The sequence below is a fragment of the Stegostoma tigrinum genome, chromosome 12 (assembly GCF_030684315.1).
Source record: "Stegostoma tigrinum isolate sSteTig4 chromosome 12, sSteTig4.hap1, whole genome shotgun sequence".
NCBI lineage: Eukaryota > Metazoa > Chordata > Chondrichthyes > Orectolobiformes > Stegostomatidae > Stegostoma > Stegostoma tigrinum.
The window spans coordinates 41,501,727-41,522,307 of NC_081365.1; the positions used below are offsets into that span (position 1 = coordinate 41,501,727).

The 20,581-nt window shown below is 39.6% G+C and overlaps 1 protein-coding gene across 5 annotated transcripts in view; it reads left to right on the plus strand.

The window, feature by feature from the left end:
• The first annotated feature begins 112 nt into the window (after positions 1-112).
• dcaf6 (ddb1 and cul4 associated factor 6) overlaps positions 113-20,581 on the plus strand; it is a 183,456-nt gene continuing 162,987 nt past the window's right edge. For 2 of the 5 annotated variants that reach the window (XM_048540231.2, XM_048540232.2), the window contains exons 1-2: positions 113-425; positions 20,328-20,389. In XM_048540231.2, coding sequence (XP_048396188.1) covers positions 338-425; positions 20,328-20,389 — 150 coding nt within the window. In that variant the 5' untranslated portion in view covers positions 113-337. Of the gene's footprint in view, positions 426-687; positions 710-20,327; positions 20,390-20,581 lie in introns of those variants that run through there. The other 3 variants (XM_048540233.2, XM_048540234.2, XM_048540235.1) reach the window with 2 other exon arrangements.

A 20,581-nucleotide genomic window follows, 5' to 3' on the forward strand; every position in this document is an offset into this window, starting at 1 on the left:
ACGCTCGGCACCCAGCCCCCGCTTTAGACAGATGTGAGTGGTTACTGCTGGCGGAAGTCTGGTGACGTCCGCGCGTCCGCTGATGCGCGGGGCTTGGCCCACCTCCTCCATGTCCATTTGAACGGGATCTCGCGATATTTCCACGGCTGACAGACGGCCGTTCGCCCATTGCCAACATGACGGTCGTCACCACAATAATAACAACGATATGAAAAAGGAGCGGTTTGGCTCGGGTGGTGTTTGATGGTGTCTTTGGCTACCTTGTTGTCTTGTCGGGTGGATAATGACGGACGCCCGCAGTGGTTGATATTATTTGTGTAACAGGAGGAGCGGCAGGATGTCACGTCCCACTAACCTGGTGTGGGATGTGAGGAAACGCTCACTGGGGCTGGAGGATCCTCGCTTAATTCGCTTGTCCTATTTAGGTAAGAAGTGGTAGACTGCCTGCTGAGGTCCAGCTGATCCACTTTCCTCATACCAGCTCCAGCCCTATCCCCTGTTTCTGCCCCTTTTTTAAGCACTACGTGTGCTTTTTTTTAAAGCATATAGTGTTTTTAAAAATTTCATTGGCCCAAATTAGAAATCTTCCCAGCAAGTACAGTTTTTTTTAAACGAATTTAGCGTTTTATTCCCGTCTTGGCGGCTAGATGAATATTTCCCCCGTGTGTCTCCGAGAGCAACTTTGATTTAAGATTAGAAGAGGCAAAAGGTGCGATTGTTTTTAAGACGTTAAATTGTGCAAACATGATATGATTGACAACAGGATGTACGTAATGTTGAATGGACATTGTGTTTCTGTAGTAAGAGAACTAGTGTTTTAGTTTCTCCCTCGCCCCATGCTTCGGTTTAGTAGTTTCACGAAAGTTTTTTTTTCAGTTTGCCTGTAGGATTTGATATTCTTTCTAATTGTAGATATAAATTTGAAGAGAAAATAATTCGGGTTTATATACACCACCAAGAGCTGTTGCTAAGATATTGACGTAATAATAGCCAGATGATAGCGTTTCCGAAATATTTCCAAAAACAATCTCCCAGTTTAACGCGACCTTGAATATTTATTACATTAGAGATATATCTGATTTTTTTGGTGGTGAAGGCTTTTATTGTGTAGTTGTGTTCATTTTTCAAATTGTCAAAAAATGCATTATTATTTGCCCTTTCCTGGTCATTTTAAACTCCTGAATGACAATTCCTTCGATGTTTTTGTATCTTATGGTTAGTATGTTGGTGTGTAAAAGTTCATTGATTTAATCAGCATCAAAAATATGTTTCTGGTTCTTCATATCGTATTTTGAAAAACAATACTAATTGAGAGAAACTTCATTCACCTATAAATTTAGTTGCAGTTTTTACTTTGTCAAGTAAATAAGATCAGTCAACAAGTTCAGTATATTTAATTTTTAAATGATTAGAGTTCAAATACATTTGACATTTACTTCTGAGCTACAAGCTTGTGTGTAACTGGATAAGCCCAAGGCCTCACTATTGCTGCTGCCACTGTCAAGTTTCTGCATGGGTCTCCACATGACTGATGAGGCTTGATTATGAAACTACAGATCTATGAACACATGAAGCAAGGTGTCCTGTAGGTAGTGGGGTCTAGAGGGCAGGATTTGCTTTCCTTTTCCTTGTTCTGTTATCATTAAGATGATGTGAATCAAACGTCACTTAACATATGATGCAGTTTAATGGACAAATGTTGTCCCTTTGAACAATTGATAATATGCTTCTCCTAATCATAAATGCCAATGTTGCGACACTTCAAAAAGATCTCCTGAGTGTCATTGAAACATTTTCATTGTCCTTCCCAGAAGACTGACCATTTGGGCATTGAAAAAACAGAATGGTAGATGCTTTTTGACCATCAAGTAATGTTCAGTGTATCAAAGTTCATTTTTGCAGGGGTTCTTTTCTCTGGCTTGTTGGTTGGCTCATTGAGCTGACTGGTTTTCATGCAGATGTTTTGTCTCCCTTCTAGGTGACATTGTTAGTGCTGCGTAGCCTCCATTGAAGCGCTGTTGCTCTATCCCACTCCGAATTTGTATGGTCTGGCCTGTCACGGTGAGCAGTCTTGTTTCCGTTTTTGTACTGTAGTGGTATATAGATGGGGTCTATTTCAGCATGTTTGTTAATTACGTCGATTGGTTGAAAACCAGGCCTCCAGGAATTCTCGTGCTTGTCTTTGCCTCATTTGCCCTAGTACTATAACTTTGTCCCAGTCAAATTGATGTCCTTCTATGTCAGAATGTATTGAAATGAGGAAGAATTGGTTGTGCCTCATTTCAATACACTCTGACACAGAAGGACATCAGTTTGACTGGGACAAAGTTACAGTATTAGGATGAGTCAGACAAAGACAAGCATGAGAATTCCTGGAGGCCTGGTTTTCAAGCACTGATGCAATTAATAAAAATGTTGAAATAGACCCCATCTACGTACCACTATGGTATAAAAGCAGAGACAAGATTGCTCACCATGACAGACTGGAGCATATAAATTCACAGGGGGACAGAACAACAACACTACAATTCAGGCTACGTGGCACTGACATTATCATCTAGAAGGGAGACAAAATGTTTGCATAAAAACCAGTCAGCTCAAAGGACCAACTAATAACTCCAACCACAACCCAAGCTACAGATCTTTGTTAAAAAATTGTAAGATTTTTTTATCTTTGCTTAGAAACTGCCTTCAATAAGGATACAAGGTTTTGACCAACCTTCCGATGAATCCAGAGGATGGGATGGACATGTTACTGTGGGAATTTCTCTCTTGATCTGATGCATTACTGATACATTGTCTAAGATTATGTTGGCAATAACTGCTCTCTGCACTAGGAATGTTGTTTTCTTGTGGAGTCAAATTGCTGCTGCCGAGAAGGCTAGGCAGTTGTAGGTTAGCTCTTGAATTTTCTCATCAGTGTCAATGTTTGGAGACAGGTGACTGCCAAAATGAGGGAACTGCTCAACATATTCAAGAGTTTCTTAACTAATACATATAGGAATGTGAGTTGGATGACCAGGTTTGGGTTGATGTGAGATTTTTGTTTCAGCAGCGATCAAGTTTCTTGAATGCAGAATTTAGGAGATTGAGAATGGCATGCAAATCTGGTGCAGAGTGGGCGATGACACAGCAGTCATCCACAAACTGTAAATCAGAATTGTTTAGAATGACACATGAACAGGCAGGGATTAGAGGGATATGGACCATGTGTGAACAGGTGGGATTAGTTAGATTTGCATCATAGTTAGCACAGACATGATTGGCTGAAGGGCCTGTTCTTTTCCTGCACTGTTCTATGTTACAGTACAGAAGGCGGCCATTTGGACCATAGTGTCTCTTCCAGCTCTTGAAATGAGCACTTTCACCTGGATTTATTCTCCCTGTCTCAAAATGTAACCCTGCAAATTTGACCCTTTTCAAATTGCCTCTAACTTATTTTTAAATGCTTTCTACATGCCTCAACCAGACTCCCAGGCAATGTGTTTCAGACTTTAACCAATCATTGTGTGGAAAACATGTTTCCTCCTTATCATTTTGTAGCCTTTACCAATCACGTTAAATCTATGTCCTATATTTTCCAATCCTTTCTCGAGTGGGATCTAATGCTGTTTCGTGATTGTGAATACTTGAGTTAGTCCTCCTCTGAACCTATTTTCCCTATGGGTACCACTTCTAACTTCTCTAGGCTGTCTGCATAACTGAAAGTCTTCCATCTTGGAATCACCATCGTAACTTTCTTCTGCACTCTCCACCGCCTTCACAGTACAGTATCTAAAATGGGGTGCCACATGCCAGCTTGGGCTGAATTGGTGTTTTATATAAGTTGACCATGACCTCTTTGTACTTTCCGCCATATTACTAACACTTGGTTTATAATGTGCTTTATTAGTGCATTCTGAACTTTTCCTGTTAACTTTAATGACTAATGCAGGTAAACACGCAGGCCCTTCTGCTGTTTAGAGTTACATCTTGTATTTATATTGTCTGCACATGTTCTCCTGACCAAAATTTGTCACCTTCAACTTCTCTGCATTGAACTTCATCTGCCACGTCCCACTCCCCAATTCATTTGTGTGTTCAAAATCTATGCTACTTTGTAGCAGTTTTGAATTTTGTATCACCTGTACCCCAACGCCTGTAGATTATTAATACATATCTGGAAAAGCAAGGATCCCAACACTGACCCCTGGGGAAATGCAACTGAAGAAACGCCCATCAGCTATTAATATCCGCTTCCTATTACTCAGCTAATTTTGTATCCATGTTGTTTATTGTCCCTTTTATTCCATGAGAACTGTCCTTGCTCACGAGTCTGTTGTTTGGCATGAAATAAATGTCTCCAAAAATTCACATGCACCACATCAACAGCATTGTCTTCATCAACCCATTCTGTCACTTCACCAAAAAAAAGTACATTGGCAGTTATTTTGCCCATAATTATTGTTTCTAGAAGCTTGCCCAACACTAAAGTTAAATTAACTGGTCCTTAGCAGATCATGTATGTCTGTTGTGATCAGTTTAATTTTGGTACGGTGGTGAATGAGAAAGTATTTAACTTGTATGTTGCATTTAATATTGGTATCAGAATTCATTGTTGAGTTGAATAGCCGCTGTCAGGTAAATTGTAAATAGTATGCAGCCTTGATAGACACTAGTCAGGATTTTGCCATTGCCTGTTTCTAAACTCCTACCTAACAGTTGTGGTCATATCATTGTGAAGCACATGGTGGATTTTGAAATTTCTTGAACATCCAAACGTTTGGAACACAGCCTTGCAGTTTGAATCAGATGCTTTTTTAAGGCTGATACATTCAAAGAGGAGTTCCACATTTTCTTGGATTTGGCTGATAGCAAAGGACACGTCAGACGTTCCTCTGAAAGTTCTAAAGTCACATGTTAAATACAAATGATTTGTTCAAATCTTTGAGTAGCTGACATGGATACACTTCCATGTGGTATCAGAACAATAATACATATTAATGTGAGGTCTTTACATAGGGAAACAACTTAAATTAAATTTTGTGAAGGATTTATTATTTTGAGATGGAGTGAAAGGAATTATGATATGGTATCTAAAGCATAACTTGAAAAGGCTTCAGAGATTCCAAACTACTTGCTTATCTCAACAATGGTCCAGCTGAAAGATGGATTTGGTGGCAAGACTCTAGAGTTTGTGGCTTGAAGTTAAAGACTTTAAATGTTTAGTTGAAGATTTTATTATTCATCCAACATTATAAGCCTTTGAGGGGTAGTGGAAAGATAGAGCTGGAGTTAGAGATAAGCTCCTCACCAGACATCTGTATCTTCACCAAACTACCAATTTTCGCTGCTGAAATGTTACCTGACTTTAGTCTGAGTTTTAATTTAACCGTTGCTGAAACTCCCATCCATGTCTTTATAACTTTAAACTTGACTATTGCAACATTCTTCTGGTGGGTCTCTTGGCTCTCTGACCCCCATGAGCTGAAGCTCATCCAAATCTTGCATCCCAAACCCTGCTTACGCATCACTTCTAAATTCTCTGACCTATATTCATTCCTCATCCATCCCTATACACGAATCTTCCTCCATTTCCTTGCATCCTCTGAGATCTTTGTGCACCTTAATTTCTCTTCTGCATTCCTGGTTTTAATTGCTGCACATTTGGGAGTCATGTTTTCGAGAGAATAGAATACCTGTAGTGTGGAAACAGTCCATTTGGCCCAGACCCATTCCCCCCCCTTTCCGTGTTTATTTCTGCTTTAAAAATATTCGTTTATGTCAAATTTGCAACCCTACGTGCTATAGAATTCCAGATTTTCAATCATTTGCGTGAAGAAGTTTCTGCTAATCCCAGCCATAAATGACCAGCTTTTTATCCTGAGACTATGTGCCAATTGGTGAAAACAACTTATTGGCATTTACCTGTAAAGCTCCTTCGAGATCACATTCTGAAAGCTGCTGAGAATCTTGCTCATGCTTGTGCATCCCTAATGCTTTTTAAATGCATTCCCTTTTGGCTTTCCAAACTCCTCTTGGTATGAATTTGAAGTTTTTCACTTGCATACATGACAGATCAACTTTTGTTCATCTACTTATTGACGTTTTTTGACTTCCACTGGATCTCAATATAGCAAATACACATCCCTACAGTGGGTCTCATCAAAATTGGGGATAATGGCTGTGAAGTCTAACATGTGATAGAATGTGGGTAGTGGACTTTTGTGTAAGCTTCCCACTTTGTAATTTCTTTCTGCCTGAAGTTTTGGGCCTAATCTGATTTTGGTATCTTGTACTTTCCCTTTTCCCAACATGCTGTTTTGGTGAGATCTTTCAGCTGTTTTAGTCCCTCTGTGGCTCCTTTAAGTGCCTTTGTTATTTCATATCCCACTTTCATAAAATCTCCTTGAACATTTTCTTCTCAAGTGTACTTTCAAACAACCCTTCATGCAAAAGCTGCATAAACTCTATCAGTAATAACAAGGTGTAGAGCTGGATGAACACAGCAGGCCAAGCAGCAGACGTTTTGGGCCTTAAGTAGGCTGTGTTCATCCAGCTTTACACTTTGTTATCTCAGATTCTCCAGCATCTGCAGTTCCTACTATTTCTAAACTCTCTATCTGCATGTCTTCTGTGTGAAGCTCCTTTATAGAATAAGCTATGCAAGTCTAAGTTGATGCTTCAATGAAGGAATCTAATTTTGTGAAAAGGAGGAGCAATCTCCTCGTTATTTACTAATAAGATTGTGAAAACAGTACTCAAGTATTTGAAATCATTTTAATTTCAATTGCACAAAATGCAAGTGATTAACTAAATGTGACTTAATTATGTTATTGAATGCAAGATACATTGAATGATTGAAGGCATGTGGGTTGCTAGCTTCCCACCTCCCCCACCCCACCAATGCTTTCTCTCCCTTCAAAAATTTCAAAATATCACATTAAACGTAGAAAATAGTAGTAGGAGTAGGCCATTTGGCCCTTCATAATGACTGCTTTGTCATTCATTACGATCATGGCTGATCATCCAACTCAATAGCCTGTTCTTGCTTTTCTCACATATCCTTTGATTCCTTTAGCCCCAGAAGCTTTGGAAAACTTGGCACATCATTCCAAGAGGACTAATTTCAGAGCATGTCTGTAGCTTGGAAAGTAGTATTCATTTATGTCATAAAGGAAAAAGTTCAAGTCAAATACAACTGTTTCCAAATCTCTACTAGTTCATGACAGGATGGTTGTGCGTTGAATTGTTTAAGTATATTCCAGAATTAATGGATGATAAAGTGGTAGACATATAATCTAAATATAGTATATAATCTAAAAAACATTGTTGTTCTCTATTGACGAATAGACTTCTCGGTATGGAGTTTCGAGACTGCTGTTCTGAAAAACAGCCAAATGGACTCGCGATGTTAATTCTGTTTCTCCCTAACAGATGCTCCCTGACCTGTTTTCTCCTGTATTCCTTAGCAGCATCAGCAGTATTTTACATTTCTTCCACCTTGTTTTAAACTTGAAATTCTTTGTAGTTTTTATTCAAAATTAGCAAGCCCAATATGTTATGAATTTAAAGTGAAACTTTGAAATGCTATTGCTCTCCTGGGGGATATAAGACAATGCATATGTTCATCTACGAGTAATTGTAGATTTCTGGGACTGTCGGAGGTTTTTGGGAATATGATGTCAAAGGGCAATGCTGTCATTCTGAATTTAATGTTATCTCATGCAAATTTTGAGCCCATAATAGTGCGTTCTTGAACAGCTAGAGATGGCTAAGTCACTTGACATTTATTTTCATAGATCGTAGAATCCCTACAATGTGGAAACAGGCCCTGCGGCCCAACAAGTCCACACTGACCCTCAGAGCATCCTACCCAGACCCATCCACCTATAACCCACCTAATCCACACATCCCTGATCCCTATGGGAAATTTAGCGTGGTCGAACCACCTAGCCTGGACATTTTTGGACTGTGGGAGGAAACTGGAATACCTAGACGAAACCTACACGGGCAAAGGGAGAACGTGCAATCTCCACACAGACAGTTGTCCGAGGGTGGAAATGAACCCAGGTTCCTGGAACTGTGAGGCAGTAATGTTAACCACCATGACACCCATTTGTACAATGAATATAAATGAAAGCTGCAGTGTTGTGCCTTTAGAAAAGTGAAATTGATAATCTGATTCAATATACATTTTCATATCATCTCACACTCTGTGGAATGAAGAAACAGGTAACATGGACTGGGGCTTTGATTAATTTAAAGATTTGGCAAGATCCTAAAATTCCAGATGTTTTTTGAGTCAAACCAAGTCAGATACTGCATGATAACAAAGTGTGAAGCTGGATGAACACAGCAGGTCAAGCAGCATCTCAAGTGCAAAAGCTGAAGTTTCGGCCTGACAATGGAAGTTATGCTGGGCTGCACATACAAGGAAGAAAGTTAATAAAGAGCCCAAATGGTAGCCACCTGTCAAATGTCCTTAACTTTTTTCAGGAATGTAATTAACTTTAATAAAATCAACCTAATTCGTATGTCTTATATAATTTTATGTATGTGTTGTGATTGTAAGTACTTATTTCACAATACTGCCAAACGTTTTGGTTCAATACAGTATCTGCTTCTATCGGATTTTAGCAGATAATACTGTAGAGTCTTGCTTTTGAATCTGTGCTTGCGATGATATTTGCCTTTCATGTAGTGCAGTTTTGTATCTCAAACTCTTGTTAGCTCAGTTGACTGGACAGTTGGTTGGTGATACACTGGGCAGCACGATGGCTCAGTTGTTAGTACTACAGTCTTACAGCACTGGGGACATGGTTTCAAGTCTACCCTCAGGTGACTTTCTATGTTCAGATTGCACATTCTCTCTCTGTGTTTTCCTCTGGGTGCTCCAATTTTCTCCCACAGTCCAAAGATGTGCAGATTAGACGGAATGGCCATGCTAAATTGCCCACAATGTCCAGTGATTGTAGGCTAGGTGAATTAGCCATGGGAAATGCAGTGTTACAGGTTTAGGGTAGTGGGTTGGGTCTGGGTGGAATGCACTTTGGAGGACTGGTGTAACTTGAGGGGCCAAATGGTTTCCACGCTGTAGGGATTCTGTGTTTGATGCCAGCAGCATGGGTTCAGTTCTTGCACCAGCAAAAGTTATCATGAAGGGCTGTCCTTCTCCGGCTTCTTCCCTTGCCTGAGGCCTAGTGACCCTCAGGTTAAAACCGTTACCAGTTGCGCTATGGGCAGGTAAGACTATGTCGACTTTACCTTACATGTACATCTTAACTGGCCGCTAGGTACAACTTAAATTAGTAAATTCTGAATTGATTGTTTAAGCCTTGGCTATAAGCTGTTAGAAATAAATTAAATAAATGCAACCTCAAAATACAATTCCGATTTCAGAACAATGAGTCAGGTAAGAATTAAATAAAAATGAAGAAGCAGGGCAGAACAAGTTAATGAAATAGGTCGGTAAAGCTCAGTTCCAAAATACTATTGAGTTAATGTTTATTCAGTTTCTCCCTATATACGTGCTACCAAACCTGCTGAGTTTCTCCAGCAGGTGGCTGACATCATAGTATTTTGCTTTAGGTGCAGATAAATTTTAAAATAAAACCTTGTTGTACAATTAAACAGATCCCCCATTATTGATGATGAATTGGGGTTTGTCCAAAGCAATATGACCTCACTAGCCCAAATTGCTTTCTAGAACCTCAGACTATCCAAAAACTAGATACAATATACATCTGTTGAATAAAGGACAGGCACAAACAGCGCATTATTTTTAATCAAAGAACTGGCACTGGTATGATGGTACAGATGGCCTCCTTTTGTGTATGATTCTAGATATTTTCTAAGCAACCTGTCCAGATGTTGGTGCACATCCTTGGAAGAGGTGGGATTTGAAGCTGGGCTCTGAAGCAGAAACAGAAGTTTCTGGAAGAGCTCAGCAGGTCTGGCAGCATCCGTGGACAGAAATCAGAGTTAAGGTTTCGGGTCTAGTGACCCTTTCTCAGAACTCCGTTCTGTCCACAGGTGCTGCCAGACCTGCTGAGCTTTTCCAGCAATTTCTGTTTTTGTTTCTGATTTACAACATCTGTAGTTCTTTCGTTTTTTTTATTTTGATACTGGGTTTCCTAGTCCAGAGGTGGAACACTCCCACTGCACGAGTAGAGGCTTTCTAGTAAAGGGTAAATTCATGACATACAGTTTGGCGAAGATTCCAAGTATTTGGCGGTCTTTTTGAGCGACTTTCTTCAAGGTCAGCAATTGCTTCACTATGATACTGAGCACAAACTCTGAGCCAAACTCTGAGTAATGCTGATTGAGGGACCAAGATTGGCTTGGATGCAGGAGAATGTCCGACTGAGAGATTAGATATTTTCTCATCAACCTGCTCTAAGGTGTTAGTATATACCTCCTGGAGACTTGCACCTAGGCTTCCTAGCTCAGAGGTAGGGATGTTACCACTACTACAAGAGTTTGCTGAATGATCTTTTAGTACAATCAAGTAAATGTGAACACGTGGCAGGTGAGATGCCTAGATTAATCAATTATTTAGATTTAAATGAATCTAACTTCTGGAAAGCAAGTTTTACCATTATTAAATGGGGTCAGGTTTAAACAAAAGTAATTTTGTCCATTTGCACTGCAATCTCTCTGCTCTTCCATAGATCTACCTAGTGTTGTCCCTACCTACTCATCGTTTATAGCACTTTAGCTGATGCTACGTTTTCTATCTTCTCAAAACTTCTCATCTTCTCAGTACCCACCACATTTGATGTTCATTAGCCAGTGGACATACCTACTGTATGGTAATTTTCTTAACAGCAAAATATCTCTTCTTCTGTACCCATCAAACAAAATTTAATATCTCTTTGGCCTTATATAGCTTAGTGTTTTTTTTTGAGGTGGCTTAAACCAGGAGGAAGTCAGATTTTGGAGCGGGAGATACAGAATTTAAGTAGCTGAAGGCCAAGCCATGAACATCGAAGTGAAGAAAGTCATGGATGCGCATGAGGAATTAACTGGGAGATTATGGAGATTTTGGAGGGCTGAAGAATTAGAGGTGGGGTATAGAGATAGAAATGGATGCTATGGAGAGCTTTGAAAAGAATGAGTTTTAAAATTATGTTGTTACTGGAATTCGGTGTAGGTTAGTTTGACTACTCTCTGCAAGTTACTTCATCTACTCGTTGTAACCATAATCTTTACTCCTGTGGATCCTAACAGTTCTCTGTGGTGAATGATTTTCCCAACCTAATATGTCATATCTGGCACCAGCTACTTTAACTGATTCTTATCCTTGGAGAATTTGCTTGACTTTCAACTTAGTAGCCTTTCAATCTTATTACAGCTCTACATTTACCTTAATTTCCAAACCAAAAGTTCAGTTCTTCCCTTTGGCACCTCGTTGTTGTACGCTAGGTTATGCACCACCTTGCATTGCATTTCACTTCCCAAATTGTGTAGAAGTACTTGGGACACGTTTAAGCCATGTAACATACACTACTAAAGTAAGTAACAGAAAGTCCTTTTCAATGTCCACTTTTCAAAACATTCTAACTTCTTGTAAGCAATGTGATAAGGATATACTGTGGCATTATTAAAAGTTATATTGACTCCTGAAGTCACATAAACAGGTCAGTTACCATTATGAACCAAAGCATAACCTTGTGAATGAACGTTTGGTACATGCCTTGCAGCTAAAAATCTATGCTTTTAACAAGAAGTTAGGAGGCGAAAAGGGCCGTGAAATGACCTTGGGAAACAAGGTTAGGGAAAATCCTAAGGCTTGTTATATGTGTATAACGAGTAAGAGGAAAAGTAGGTCCATTTGAGAACAAAGGCAATTTATGCCTAGAGTCGGAGGATGTGGATAATGTTATTAACGAATACTTTGCATTGGAAGGACACGATGGATGGTGAGCCGAGAGAGGGGTTAGTTGATATTTTAGGGCATGTTGATTATAAAAAAGAGGTGTTCGGTGTTTTGAGAAAAACATGAAGGTAAACAAATCCCCAAGATCTGATGGGATCGATTCCAGAATACTGAGGGAGGAAATTTCTAGGGCCTTATACAAAATCTTTTTTATCTACTTTAGGGACTGACAAGGTCCCAGAGGACTGGAGAATTGTCAATGTTTTTTCCTTTTTGTATAAGCAGGGTGACAGGGATCATCTGGAAATTGCGGGCCACTGAGCCTTATTTCACTGTGAAATTGTTGGAGAAGATTCTTAGGGACAGGATTTATTTACATTTGGAAAAATCTGGATTATTTGTGACAGGTAGCATTACTTTGTGTGGGAGAGGGTTGGGGGCTGGTAGTTGTTTCTGACATACTCAATTTGAGTTGTTTGAAGGAGAGACAAAGATAATTGAGGGCAAAGTGGTGGATGTTGTTTACATGGACTTTAGCCAGTCCTTCGACAGCATCTCTCATGGCAAGTTGATACAGGAGGTGAAGTCACATAGGATCTACAGTGAGCTGGTAAGATGGATACAGAACTGGCTTGGTCATAGAAAAGAGAAAGTAGCAGTGGAAGGGTGTTTTTCTTATGGAGATCTGTGACCAGTGGTATTCCACAAGGATCAGTGCTGGGACCCCTGTCATTTGTAGTTTCTAAATGATTTTGAGGTGAATCTAGGTAGTCTGATTTGTAAATTTGCAGACGACACAAAAGTTGGGAGAGCTGCATGTAGTGAAAATGATTGCTACACGATAAAGCAAGATAGGCTGGAGACTTTGGAGAAATAGCAGGTGGAGTTTAGTCTAGACAAATGTGACATTGTGTACTTTAGAAGGCCCTACGCAGGGGGGACGTATACAGTAAATGACAGAGCATTAGTATACAGAGGGATTTAGGCAAACACAAGTGGACAACATAGTCAAGGAGGCGTATAGTATGCTTGCCTTCAGTGCTTGGGGGCATAGAGTATGAAAATTAGCAAGTAATGTTGCAGTTGTACAGAACTTTAGTAAGACCATGTTTGAAATATTGTATGTGGTTCTGGTTTCCACACCACCAGAAAGATGTGGAGTCTTTGGAATAAGTACAGAAACAGTTTACCAGGATTTTGCCTGGTTTGGTATTAGCTATGAGGAGAGATTCGACAAACTTGTTTTTTTTTCCACTTGAACATCAGAGGTGACCTGGTAAAGGTTTACAAAATGGAGAGCAATGGTTAGAATGAATAGTTGGAGATTTCTTTTCCCCCAAGAGTAAATTACATGCGGACAAAGTTTAAGGTAAAATGGGGAAGGTTTAAAGGACATGAGGTAGGTTGTTTTTGAACAGAGTATGTGCCTGAAATTTGCTGCCAGAGGAGGTAGTAGAAGCAAATAAAGTAGCAATATTTAAAAGGCATCCTGACAGCTGCATGAATAGGCAGGGAATAGAGGTCTACAGACCACGTGGAGGCAAAAGGTAGGAGCAAATTACTGCAGATGCTGAAATCTGAACTGAAAACCAAAAAGTGCTGCAGATCACAGTGGGTTAGGCAGCACCAAACTCATCTTGTCTTTGCTACCCTCACTCACAAGGATTACTCCCTCTCCGGGACAGCCTAATCTATTCCTTGACCACTAATACAATTCCACCATTAGCCGCCCCCCCCCCCCCCACCCCACCCCACGCCTACCTCGGCACCTTCCAGTGTAACCACAGAAGGTGAAACACCTGCCCTTTCTCCTCCTCCCTGCTCACCATCCAAGGGCCTAAATAGTTTTTCCAAGTGAAGCAACATTTCATCTGTGCCTCCTCAAATCTTATGTATTGTATTTGCTGCATCCAATGTGGCCTACACACTTAGGAAAAATCAAACACAGACTGGGTGATTGCTTTGCAAAACACCTCTGGTCTGTTCTCGAGCATTATGCTGATCTTTTTGTAGCAGGTTGTTTTAACACAGCACCTTGCTCGCATCCCCACTTGTCTGCCCTTGGCATGCTGCAGTTTTTCACTGAATCATGGTGCAAACTGGAGGAACAACATCACATCTTCAGACTAGGCACTTTACAACCTTCTGGACTTAATTTTGAGTTCAACGCCTTCAAATTATGAGCCAACGCCTATTCTTTCCCTTTCTTTTAGCTTTACTTTAATATTCTCGGTCACCATCTCCCCTCTCCCTTCCTTGCACCGCAGTGGAATTGTCTGATCTTTTCAGTCTGGCAGTTAGACACCATTTGATCTGCCATGCTCACATTCCGATCACTTAATCTGAACTATCAACTTCCTTTCTCTCCCAGTTCTCCAACTCCCAACCTTCCACTATTGCACAAATGTTGTTCCCTTCACACATTGCTTTATGTCTTCTGAAGAGTCATCCAGACTTAACATCAGCCTGCTTTCTCTCCATGGATGCTGCCTGACTTGCTGTGATCTCCAGCATCTCTCTTGTTTTCCAGAGAAGGAAAAGTTGTTATTTAGTTTTAGAAAGGCATCATGTGTTGGTGCAATCTTGGTGAGCTGAAGGGCCTGTTCCTGTGCTGTACTGTCTTTTTATTCTATTTTATGTTATACTGGCTATAGAACAGATTAGTCTTCATGGCTTACCATGGTCTTTGGCTTGCTACAGATAAATTACCATGGTCTCAGGGAAGCCTGCCTTTTGGATGAGAAAGATGGACAGGCTAGTTGTATCAGTATTGGATTATTTAGCTTTCAACTGTACATCAGCTCTGAATCCAACAAAGTTCTGAGACTGTCAATTATTTACAATGCATCTTTGAGTCTTAAAGTGGGCCAATACCTTTCCATAAGTAGATTTCTGTCTTGCCACAATGATCTGGTAATATGCAAGGTCTAAGATTGCAAAGATGAGAAAACAAAAAATATCTTTGTGTAAATAGTCAATGGAACTGATCTAGTCTTTGAAGCCAGCACACACACTGCAACAGTCTGTGCAGTTCTCTCACCCTTGACAAAGCTCTCAGACCAGCTTAGGTTTATCAATAACAGGTAATATACTATCAAAGAAAGGGATATATTCACTTGACCAGTCTTCTGCTACAATTCAGATTTTAGGCTGTTGCAAGAAATTTGTTAATAGTAGGAAAGGCCATTTGATTCCCAAGCTATCCAAGTAAAGCTATCAAATTCACTGGCTGCAATTCCTTAAATTACTCCGTTTATTGTTCCTGATCTATGTACTGATCTCATTCGGCATGAATAAGAATGCCATTATCAGTTTTAAATTGGTCTTGCTGTAGATTGCGGGGAAAAAAAGGAAAATGTTTCCAGTATTAAGATACTTGAATTATAATGTTGATTGGAGATGGTGTGCCGTATATGCATTTTAAAAAAAAAAATCCCAGAAGGTTGTGGAATGCTACTTTATGCAGTATATTTGTGCATTAGTCAGATTTTTGGTTTCTTAGAGTGGACGCTTGTGCGGAGTAGGCTTGAATGTGGATTTGGGGCAGGAGATCAGCATAATCATATTGAAAAGAAACACAGACTTGAGGGTCCGTATGTCATACTCCTGCTGCTCCTCCTTGTGATCTTATTTGAGAAAGCAAATTCCAAATTTCTACAGCCCTTTGCGTAAACAGGTTGTGCTGTTTTCCCAATTCATTCCTGAAAGGATAGCGTCCTATTTTGAGGCTATGTTCCTCTGACCTAAATTTGCAAATGACCCAATGTGAAGTAGATACTTCCAACAGTTTGTTTTCTTCCATATATTTGTTTACTTCTGGAACAAGCTTTTTAAATTCATGCAGTGTTAGAGGTATTACACTACGTTTAGAAACTAGCATATTATAGTGGTGCTGCAACTGAAAACCCAAGAATTTGTAATGCAATCCAAAATAACGATGATGATGGATCATCTAAATTTAGAAATGTAGTGATGAGATGCCGGTATATTTCATGAAGGTTAAATATAGGATGCAAGTGTTTTGAGAAAATTAATTGGGCAAGTAGACATACGGAAATGCTCCTGCAAAGCATTTTTAAAAATCATGAATTCCAAATAAACTAATATATTTCAGATTTACCAATGTTGTTCACAGTTCACTTTCTATTTATCATTTTGTGAAGTGCATGCTGTAATATTTATCGTGTGGACTTGCCTCATTGTACGTTATTAAAAATATCTTTCTGTCTCACAATCAAATCATTCTAAGTAAGAACTGCCTATAGATCTACTTGCCTTCCTTAAGGATATTTTTATGTAAGTTTGCATTCTAAAATTTAATTTTGCATGTTTGACTTTATAATTGAAAGATGAAAATTGAAAAGACTAAATCTCTAGGATTAAGGACAGCAATACGTTAAATTCTAAATAAAAACCGGAAGAACTGCTGATGCTGTAAATCAGGAACCAAAACAAAGTTGCTGGAAAAGCCCAGCACGTTTGGAAGCATCTGTGAAGGGAAAAACAGAGTTTACGTTTTGGGTCTGGTGACCCTTCCTGAGAACAGTGAACAATAGAGATAAATTAGGCATGCGTATATGTTGTCTTTGCACTCAGTTGACAAACGGTCTTCAGTCGTTGTTGACAGCCCCCTGATAATTAATGTCAGTTATTTTCATTATTACTGTTATATTGTTCTGTTGATACTTGACCAGGGCACATTATCAAGCATAATGTACTGCAGTTTCATCTTTCAAACATTACCCTGTGTTGTTAACTTTGACCTGCAAGCAACCAGTTCGATTTGAAATTTTATTGCCTAGCAGTTGCTGTTAGTATTTCATATGTATCGGAGTGAGAAGTAATACTTTGTTTTTGAATGTGCACCCATGGAGCAGTACAGCACGGGAGCAGGCCCTTCAGTCCGCCGTTTGTGTTCCCACCGTGATGCGATTCTAAACTAACCCCATTTTCTCACTCTTAGTCTGTTTCACTCTATTCCCTATTCTCTATTCCAGTGTCTGTCTAAATGTCTGTCAAATGTTGCTGTCCTAACTGCTTCTATCACCTCCCCTCGCAGCATGTTCCAGACATTTAACCTTTTTTTTAGAAAGAAGTCTCGCACATCTCCTTTCAAACTTACTCCTGTCATTTAAAACTTCTGCCTCCTAATATTTGACATTGCCACCAACCTATGTCTCTTATTTTATGTACTTTATATTAGGTTACTCCTCGGCGCCCTAGCAAAAGCAGTCCGAAGTTGTACAGCTTCTTCTGAATCTATTACACTCCAAACGAGGCAACATCCTGGTAAACCTCTTTTGCACCCTCTCCAAAGCCTCTACATCTTTCCTATAGTGTAGCAATTAGAACTACAGACAATACTCCAAATGTGACCTAACTAAAGTTTTAAACAGTTGGAACATGACGTGCCAAGTTTCAGTGCCCTGACCAATGAAGGCAAGTATGCCATATGCTTACTTTACCTACATTATCCACTTGAGATGCCCCTTTCCAGGATGTGTGGATTTGCTCCCTAAGATCCCTCTGTATATCAATACTCTTGAGGGTCCAATCATTTACTGTATAAAAATCTTAAAATAGTTAAAGGAAATCTTATTAATCTTGCTGGAAAAGATATAGTACATGGATTAACTTTGGTGAATTTCACCTAATCAGTCAGAATCGCACATTATCCGTTGACTGTGTTAATCTTCAGCGGTGGATTCAAATAGCCTTTTAGTGCTATACTCATTGTATAATGATCTAAAGTTTGAATACTTCCAGAAATATAGGGATGGAATCTATAAATTGACAACTCTCTTCGTTATTCAAAATAATTCATTTTGTGCTACTCTTTGGCAATCAGTAAAGGCACAGTATACAAATAGTGCAGATTCATTATTTATATATTCCTTGTGAGCATACATGCAAACATGAGTTGGGAGCAGGATTGTGCTATATGCCCTTTGAGGTTCCTCTGCCACTTAAGATCATGGCTGATCTTATTAAAGCCTCGACCCTACAAATGCGAGGTTTTGCACTTTGGAAAAAAGAATACAGACATGGACTATTTTTCTAAACAGTGAGAAAATTCGTAAAGCAGAAGTACAAAGGGATCTTTGAGTGTTGGCCTAGGATTCTCTTAAAGGTTAACTTGCAGGTAGAGCCCGTGATTAAGAAAGCAAATGTAATGTTATTTATCTCAAGAGGGTTGGAATGTAAAAGCAGTGATGTGCTTCTGAGACTTTATAAAGCTCTAGTGAGGCCCCATTTAGTATAGTGTCCAGTTTTGGGCCCCACACCTCCGGAAGGACATACTGGCGCTGGAGCGTGTGCAGCGGAGATTCACACGGATGATCCATGGAATGGTAGGTTTAACATACGATGAACGGCTGAGGATCCTGGAATTGTATTCATTCGAGTTTAGAAGGTTGAGTGGAGATCTAATAGAAACTTACAAGATAATGCATGGCTTAGAAAGGGTGGATGCTGGGAAGTTGTTTCCGTTAGGCGGGGAGACTAGGACCTGTGGGCACAGCCTTAGAATTAGAGGGGGTAAATTTAAAACGGAAATGAGGAGACATTTCTTAAGCCAGAGAGTGGTGGGCCTGTGGAATTCATTGCCACAGAGTGCAGTGGAGGCTGGGACATGAAATGTCTTCAAGGCAGAGATTTGATAAATTCTTGATCTCAGAAGGAATCAAGGGCTACGGGGAGAGTGCAGGGAAGTGAAGTTGAAATGCCCATCAGCCATGATTAAAGCACGGAGTGGACTCGATGGGCCAAATGGCCTTACTTCCACTCCTATGTCTTATGATCTTATGAACACCACATTCCCACCTGCCTCCAATAATCTTTCACTCCTCAGCTCACCTTTTTGCCCATCTCTGTCTTAAAACAACACACAGACCTTTTTTGCTTTCACTATCTTTTGAGAGCTCCAAAGATACGCAACTGTGTATTTCATAATTTTGATTGTGAAATATGTTGACTAGCATTGGTAATACCTCTTATAGAGACCAGGAAAAGAATTATGGAAATTGAAAGTAGAGTCACAGTTAGACAGGATAGTGAAGAAGGCGTTTGGTATGCTTGTCTTTATTGGTCGAGGCAGTGAGTGGGTGTAGGCGGTGTGAGGTCATGTCGCAGCTGTACAGGATATTGGTTAGGCTACTATTGGATAGTGCATTTGATTCTGGTCTCCCTGCCAAAGGAGGGATGTTGTGAAACTTGAAAGAGCTCAGAAAAGACTCACAAGGATATTGCTAAGGTTAGAGGATTTGAGCTGTGGGGAAAGGCTGAGTAGGCTGGGGCTAACCTCCCTGGAGCATTGGAGGTTGAGAGGTGACCTTAAGGAAATTGATTCATGCCCCTCATTATTTTATAGGGTGAATAGGCAAAGTATTTTCCCAGGGTAGGGGAGCCCAGAACTAGAGGGCATAGATTTAAGGTGAGAGGGGAAAAATTTAAAAGGGACCTAAGGGACATCTTTATCACGCAAAGGGTGGTGTGTGTATGAAATGAGATGGTAGAGGCTGGTACACTTACAACATTTAGAAAGCATCTGGTTGGGTGTATGAATAGGAAGGGTTTAGAGGGATATGGCCAAATGCTGGCAAATGAGATTAGATTAATTCAGGATATCTGGTCGGCAAGGTCGGGTTGGACTGAAGGGACTATTTCTGTGCTGTACAACTCTGAATGTTTTACAAGTTTTGTGTAGTGTACTGATTAAAGTGTCAGTTCATCTACAAGGCTGATAGTGTGCCTTTATAACCTGGGAGCCAGCTTATTGACAGCTTGTTTTGATTACATTGACCAGTATTCCATCTGATCTATTTTAACCCAAGTTGAATCTCGCAGCTTGACATCAAAGTAGATTTATCTCACTAATTTGGAATTGTTAGTATGCAATATGTATTAACCATGTATACGTACATTGTTACATTCTCTTCTCTCGCCTTCTACCACTCCTAGGAAAATCATTCAGCTTACTGAAATTTCTATTAGAACAATTAATGGCCCTTTTATTAACATTTTTTTCCAAAAAATCCTTCAATCTGTTTGTCCTGCAGTAGGAAAAGTGGCTAAATTTTCATTGTCCATTGCATGTGGTTTAGCTGCCAATCAGTCTGAAATTCTAACTCTGTCCTATAGAAGATCATTGCTTTACATCTGTTTAAAAGAATTTTTATCGAGGGAATTAGATACCTGAAATCTTAGCATTGGTCATATGCAAATCATGCTGAAAGGCTGTGTTGTTACCAGCCTTCCATTTGTAATTTTAATGGTAAAATAACCAGAGGATTACAGAAACAATAATTGATGTTTTCATGTTCAATTCCAGTACTGTTGGTTTAATGAGCAGATTTATGCCAATGCTTTGTTCCAGTTTCATTGATGACAGTAGTTTTCTCAACTTCATATTTTGCCCATTGCACAGCATGGATAACTTTTCTACTTTTGACTTTTTCCCTTAATAAAGGAAGAAGAGAATTCATCCAAAGATTAAAACTTGAAGCTAAATTGAGTGTGCATGATGGTTGTGTAAGTATACAATTAATTTTGTTTATGTAAAGTTGTTTTAGTGGTCAGAAAAGTCTTCATTATTTTTTAAACTGTGCTGGAATATAAAGCTGCTCCAAAATCAAAATATCAACTTCTGAAAAGTGGAATGGCTTTCATTTTAATCAAGTTAAAAATATTTGCAACAATACATTTTTTTACAACCTGTAGCAT